This window comes from Macadamia integrifolia, unplaced genomic scaffold (assembly GCF_013358625.1).
Source record: "Macadamia integrifolia cultivar HAES 741 unplaced genomic scaffold, SCU_Mint_v3 scaffold1717, whole genome shotgun sequence".
Lineage (NCBI taxonomy): Eukaryota > Viridiplantae > Streptophyta > Magnoliopsida > Proteales > Proteaceae > Macadamia > Macadamia integrifolia.
Genome location: NW_024868323.1, coordinates 2847 through 10359, shown reverse-complemented (window position 1 = coordinate 10359; position 7513 = coordinate 2847). Strand labels below are relative to the sequence as shown.

Sequence of the window (7513 nt, the reverse complement as noted above, 5' to 3'; positions counted from 1 at the left end):
GCTAGAGCTTGAAACTGGCTATTATGATTTTATTTGAATTATAGGGCTTCAAACCAGGGAAAGACCAATTATTATTTTTGACAGAAGCATGGACCAATGCACAAAATATACGGAATGGCTTCTTTATTATTTCATAACTCTTGCTCTCTTGTAGCTTCTATAAACCATAATAGTGCAACCTAGAAGTCTAAAGCCAGGGGTCTTTAACAAGGATTAAAAAGAACCAAAGACCAAGGATGGCAAAAAGAAGTGATTTGGTCTCGTCATGGATTTAACATCTTAGTTCAAGGATGATGGGCATTACCAATGGCCTTGGGATATCTTCACCCTTCTATATGACATACTTCAGCTTATTAAGTCCTTTAAATCTGTACTGTTTGTTGAAAATGATACGTAGATGGTTTCAGTAGCTGAATTAGGTTAGCTAAACTAACCAGATTTGAAAAAAATACGATGACTGTTTTTAGAGAAGTACATATGTTTCTTGTTGGTTAATTTTCATAAAAAAATAAATAAATAAATAAATAAAATTATTTTAATTCATTTTGTAATTGTCTGAGCAACAGCAACCCAATGCACAAGATTCCCGTTAATGTAGGGTCTGAAAGGGATAAATGTAGGCAACCTTACCCCCTGCTTCACAAGAAAGGCTTTGCGATAGGGAATTTATTTTGTAATTGCCACTCTAAACTCACTATCTCCCATTACTTTTTTGGAAGGGGGAGGGGGGGTTTAGAACTTCCATACTTTTTCTAAGCAAAAACTTAATCAAATTAATAAGTTGGGGTCCTCTATCACAAGGAGCCAACCTTAGTCAATTATGATTGGCAAAAAAAATCACCAACATTGTTACCTTTAACCAACTCTCAACTATTGTTTTAAATTGTAAATAATCCAAAAAAGGAAGAGTAATATAACACCCAAGTAACTTTTCTTGTTAGAAGTTAGAATTAAAATTAAAATTGGTAACAGTAATACAACACCCAAGTTGTAAATTAAAAAATGGAAGTGGGAAACTACACTCAACAGCTTAACTAGCTTGTTCATGAGAATGCATTAGTTTTTCCAATAATGGCAATTTTTGCTTCCACAATGCATGTATCATTCACCAAAAAACCCTTTTCTGGGTTGTTGAATTCAATAAGTGGCATGAACCTCTTGAAACCCCAAGAGCTCTTTGAATCATCAAACCATTCACTACCTGCAACAAACCATATTTATGTTAATTAATATTCATGCATGGTTTTAATTTAATGTCCTTCAAGGCGTTGCTATTCCTAGTGAAGTGTAATGCTTCATTATTTGCAATTTGGCAGCACATGGTTTACTCCTTGTGATAGAGGACCCTACATATACCTTAATAGTCAAATTTTAGTACAAAATAAGAAAGGAAAGTTGTTCAAACTCTATTCAAAGTAATTTTAGCCACTTCCCCTACTTATTTTAAGCTAAAATTGCATCAATGAGATGCTTAACTGATCCTCTATCACATGGATTAACTCATGTTATAATATGTGGCAAATAGTAAAACCGTTATACTTCATTATGCATAATGACAGGAAAAAAAAGAAAAAGAAAAGTCTAGATTGTAATTAGGTTACCGCTATGGCTTTGGTGCATCCCATGTATTTGGTCTACAACTCGTAAGTAGCAAGAGACATTCAGTTTGCAACCAGTAGGAAGGACTTTGTGATTAATCAAATTTAAGTATAAAGATATATTGTTGCCCTTTGCACTGCCATTTCCTTCTCGAAAGATACTGATTCTCCTGCAATATAAATATAGTTTTTTTATCATTAGCGAAAATGTAATAAAAATATGGGAGAAAGAACTCTGCCTATCTAACATTCCCCACGCCCACACACAACCCCTGTTTTCAAGCAGTTAGGGGTGTCTTTTCACAGCCCCCTGTTGAAAACAGGGCTGTGTGTGGGCTTTTAGGGTATAGTAGCATACACATACCATATGTAGTCCTCCACAATTAATGTCTCAGGTGACGAACATTGATCTGTCCCTAACTGTGAAAATCTTGTGATCTTCCAAGTGTATCTGCTGTCCCTAATAAATTCCTTTTTCAGCGATAAACATTCACCTCTCCATGTATGTCTATCGTGGATGATATCGAAGACCTCTACTCCAAATACACATTGATCATTGACTAAGTATCCATTGGAATATTTTCTGAAACTGCCAAGGGAAATGAATCGAGCAAAACCCCACTCTTTCTTGATCTCATTGAAATGTCTCCCATGAACTGATGAAGTTTAACAGTATATATCAATGAAAAGGCTTAGATATAAACAGAATTAGCTTAAGGAAATGAGGCTCAATTAATCAATTAAGGACCCTAATTAAGAATTTACCTTTAGCTGTCAAGTAATTGCAATGGATTTGGTTAAACAAAGAGAACCGGAAGCTGGCCTTAACCTCCCAACCAAGAGCTAATGAATTGGAATCTGCCATGACCAAGTAAATGGAAATATGATTTTCCCCCTTTTCATGTTTGTTCCCTTTTGGATAGATGCACAACTTCCTGTATGCAATAATATGACAAAATTCTTATTAATACACTTTTTCCTTCCATAATGAAGGGACAAAGTTTTCTTGTCTGAGAGCAGCCCCTGACCCACATGCCCCCTGTTTCTGGGTCCAGGGGCCGCTCTCCGAAAAAAAAAAAAAAAAAACAACTTGCCCTATGATGAAATATGATGTCAAAAGTGTCTTGCTTCTCTGCTGATGACAATGCTAAAGGTGGAGAAGAAGTTCAAAAAAAATTAGCTTACCATTTGTAGCCTCCGGCTTCAAAGACCGATGAATTATATTCCTTTGTAAGTGCTGAAAATGAAAGAATCTTCAAGACATAGTGTGCAGGTGGGGCATCTCTAATTGATCTTGCTGGTCCTTCACAATGCAAACACAAAACCAAACAAGCAACAGTCTTTGTTAGCTAATAATCCATTTAGAAATCTAATGTAGATGATGATGTTAGCATGAAAGTAGAGTTTTTAAACAGATCACATTTCTTTTCTATTTGAAATTTGAGTTTCCTAGGGTTTTCTCTTGAATGGCTCTTGTATTTTTTGGTTCAACCCAGAGAAGACACCTCCCCTGTCCCCAAGTATGGATTTAGAAATCGGTATATTGATCCCAGATGGATTCCCAACCTAGGAACCCTGTTGATACCTATATGAATTGGCTGATTCGACCAATCCAATACCTATTTTAGAACCATAACCACAAGAGGGGGAAAATGTAAAACTGAAGTTGAAACAGCGATTCAGTTTCTATCAAGTTCGTATAATAGATCGACAAACATCAAGACTTTAGAACTTCATGGCTTTGGTTTAAACGATCAGACTAGGTTTTCTAAATTTCATATTGAGAAAATAATCTGTTCTAAGACGAATTGAATAATGGTCACTCTGTTTTTCTCTCTGGTTTTGCTTGGAATAAGACCAGTAAGGTCTGTATACGGATCAACTTTATCCAATTTCAAAACCCATGAAGTGGGAAAAGAGAATCAGATACTGGGTTAATTAATAATCTGACAAATAAAAACAAAATCAATAAAGAGATTAGAAAGTGTTACAGATAAAAACCTTTAAGTGGTGAGAACACAGAGCCGTCAAGATTGCAGTTGCAGAGAAGAGGTCGGAATGAGGAAGAAGATGAACATTTCTTCCTGGGTTTGCTTCCGAGACCTCCAAAACACTTTGCCATATTTTTTCTTCCTTACTAGAAGATGCTCTGCTACTTCACTGCTACTTAAGAGAAGAAGAAGAAAATCAAAGTTTGATCTTTGAGGGAAGGGTTTTTAAATGCGAAAGAGGGTTTGGGTAGTTCTTAAATTGGGTGGTAGAAATTGGGTTCCAAGATTCGGAAGATGAGTTTCTTAAAATTGAAGACTTGGGCTTCTTTCCAATTTTATCAAGATTCTCTTGGGTATCGCTTTATGAGAGTTGCTAAAAACGAGTAGAGGGAAATACATTCTGTGTTCTTGGAGTTTAGAACCGAAACTAGCCGTTGGAATGCGAACCGAGTGGAAATAAGTCGGCTTAGTTTGATTTCAAATTCTGAAACCTTTTCTTGGTTCGGTTTATTTTCAGTTTCAGGATTTAAACAATCGGTTTGAACAGAATAAAGAACTGAAGAAAAAATCGAACTAATCCGGTTCGATTCTGGTTTGAAAAATAGGCTTCTATTCGGTTTCCACATGCCGTATCAAGCTGGTTTCATTCTGGTTTGAAAAATAGGAACCTGACGGAGTCCACATGTTATATCTTGAAGGGAACCAAAATCGAACCAATTGACACACATAAATACTCTGCAAGCAGCCATTGAGCAATAATAACAATCAAAACATGAGCCATAAGAAGGGCATTTTGGACAAAATTGACCATTGGATGGGAAAAACCACCCTAAATCAATCATGTGCCCATCTTCAAGTTCTCTCCATATGTAGCTTTTTAATTTGGCTGGTAGGGTTAGGTCGTTGAAAATTTGGCTAGGGTTGTCAATCAGCCCAAACCGCCCAAGCTTGCTTAGGGCTTGGGCTAAGTGATCAGCCCACAGGATGGGCTTGGGCTGGAATTTTCAGGCTCGACGTGGAGCCAGCCCGGGCCTAGGTTGAGGCCGGCCCGGCCCAACCCAATTCAATCCTATGTATATGATAAATATATTATATTGTTTTTTTTGGGGGTAATGATAAACATATTATAGTGCTATATACAATATGTATATATTACATTCCTACTTTAACATATAAAATTTCAGATTTTTTTTAAATGTCTCCATTCATTATCAACACCTTATTATCATCACACCACTCATATTTATCCTTATTACTTTTTTTTTAATATGCATTGTTGGCTTTCAAAGTCTTAGAAAGAGTAGAGTAATGGCCTCTCTCATTCAAATGATAATATACAAGGGCTGCCATGATCAATTAGGGCCAACTCGATCCAGCCCGACCCAATCAAGGTCAATCAAAGCTGGACTGGGCTAGACCTAGACTGAGTTAAATGGGCCGAGTTTTAAGCCCATTGACAGCCCTAACTTCGGCAGTGTACAAAGGAGTGAAGATTTAGCGCTGTTGGGGTTTTACCGGCCAGATAGGACTCAAAGGTCAGACGCGCGTAGCGGGAAAGAGGCGTGGACAGTGGACTTGGGCCTTAAGGGGTGGAGGAGAAACGAGTGGGGATCTCCTGTCTTTGGGAAGCCATATAGTTGTCAAGATTCTGGGGCTGTGTGTCGGATTCGGAGAAGAGGCAAGGGCTTAGGTAGAAGAGAAGGTGACTGAGAAGGGAGGAGATTTAGGGTACCAAGTTCTTGCCATGGTTGTCGCCAACCTTTAGTGTCTTATTTTTTATTTTATTTTTTTCATTTTTGGGTGATTTAGAAATTGAGAGAGAGAGCCTACATGGATGAAGAGAAGGCTAAGGATCTTGTTCTTGTTGCAAGGAAAGCTTGTTTTGGTCTCCCAACAGCTTGTCCTGCCTGCTTGCCTGTTTACTGTTATCTCAGATTGGCTAACGTGCCTTTCGATTTGCAGCTCAATGTAATTCAACCTGATTCAGGTAACTTCTTTTTTCTCTATCTTTTTCTTTGTTTCTCCTTTAATATGTAATTCAACCTGATTTGGGTTTCTCCCTTCCATTGTATCTGAACGATTTTCCTTTACATTGGTAATTGGCATTGGCGTAGGCTGTGGTGTTAGAAATGATTGTTCCATATATATTTGGGTCCCCTGAATTTCTTGCTAGAGAATGATGTTTGTCCTTTTATGGCTATCTTTCATTGTCTTGTCAGATAGAAATGTTTTTACTGCTAAGTATCATTCATTCTTGGTATTTGGAGCTGGTGCCTATCCTTGTGTCTTGTTGGTTTGATCCCTGCTGTTTCTAGATTGTTAGGATACTGAGTATGATGATTTACTTCATGATATTTGAAAAGACAAATGGTTTCGATAGGAAAAAAGAAAGAAATTTTATGTAGAAGAGAAAATGAATATGGACATAGAAAAAGAATAAAATACCCATTATCTAACACTGTGCAGTCAATGAGAAAAATCTTTCTTTGTGGCCTGTCACAAATGATCTCCAAGAGCATCACCTCTTGGCAAACCTTCCAACCTTCAACTCCCTTCAACTCCTTTGTCACATTGGCCATATCATAAAATATGATCCAGTAACGGCAACCAATTTGGGTAAACTTCCATATCTAGTTCAAAGAAGTCTATAGTTCTTTCACTCTACAAACCATTTGTAGTCAATTTCCGTGAAACCAATGCTGTTGGATTCTGATCTCTTGGGTCAATCAATATAAATAAAATAGAAATGTCAACTGTTACATACTTACAGGGCCATTCAAAACCAAACAAACCCACAAAATAACTCCAAAAGTGCCAGGAGAAGTTGTGTCATATCCTTCACACCATTGTTCCAAAGTCTGCAATCTGCTCCTGATACACCAACACGTACAATATGAAGAGATTGTAGCAAACATTCTAAATCACTAATCTCCCATTGCAGCAAGTTTCTTTGAAACAACAAGTTTTAGATGACATATCCATTACAAACTCGGATATACTGCTGAACACAGTCATTCTTATCATCACCAGATTTCATATTCTTGGAAAAAGAAGCAGAAAGGGGAAAATCAGTGCCAAAATATCTTCCCAAAACCTGTCCTTAGAACGATACCACCTTGTACGAGATCAGAAGCAGGAATTGGTCCATATTCTTGATACAGTTGCATTGGAGTGGTTAGATCAATGTCATCCTGTATGGAGACCTAGGCACAAGCTTGGGAGGCCCATAAAGTGCTTGTGGCAGTCCTATGGGATGAAAATAAGTTTTGGGTAGTTATATTATAGATCGGGCTTTCATTTTCTTGGGTTTCATTGTAAGGGCCTAATTTATAAACCCATGAATTGGTGGTAAAGTTAGTACATGATTAAGAGTTAAGTGTTTGAGTTAAATACTTAGATCAGGATACTTAATAGTTTTTAAGAGGCCTGTGTTAAGTCTATTTATTTTAAGTCAGTATAAGAGAGTGAGTATTTGAAAATAATTAAAGATATGCATGAGGGCATGGTAACTTGTGTGAGAATCATGGGAGGTCAACCTAGTGAATTCCCAATCACAATTGGGTTACATCAATGATCAGATTTAAGCCCCTTACTTGTTTGCACTTATCATGGATGATTTGACCAGGAATGTTCAAGATGCGTTTCTACGATGTATACTTTTTGCTCATGATATTGTTTTGGTGGATGAGACAAAAACAATGATTAACACTAATTTGGAGTTATGAAGATCAGCCTTGGAATCAAGAGGTTTTAAGATTAGTAGAACGAAGGTGGAGTATATAGTGTGTAACTTTAGTTACACTAAGACTAATAATGAAATGGTGAAAATTGTGGAGAGAGAGATACCGCAAAGTGATTATTTTAGATATCTAAGGTCAACCATAAAGAAAGTGATATGGAGGATGATGTTTCATAGAGAATTAA

The 7513-nt window shown here is 37.0% G+C and overlaps 1 protein-coding gene across 1 annotated transcript; it reads right to left on the bottom strand.

Annotated features, from left to right (window-relative positions):
• Nucleotides 1–932: 932 nt before the first annotated feature.
• LOC122064691 (MATH domain and coiled-coil domain-containing protein At2g42465-like) lies at nucleotides 933–3906 on the bottom strand. The gene is made up of 6 exons (XM_042628457.1): nucleotides 3600–3906; nucleotides 2784–2901; nucleotides 2364–2533; nucleotides 1963–2254; nucleotides 1602–1768; nucleotides 933–1201 (listed from the first exon to the last, which is right to left on the bottom strand). Exons 1-6 carry the CDS (start codon nucleotides 3718–3720, stop codon nucleotides 1044–1046), a joined length of 1026 nt encoding a protein of 341 aa, XP_042484391.1. The 5' UTR covers nucleotides 3721–3906; the 3' UTR covers nucleotides 933–1043.
• Nucleotides 3907–7513: the final 3607 nt, after the last annotated feature.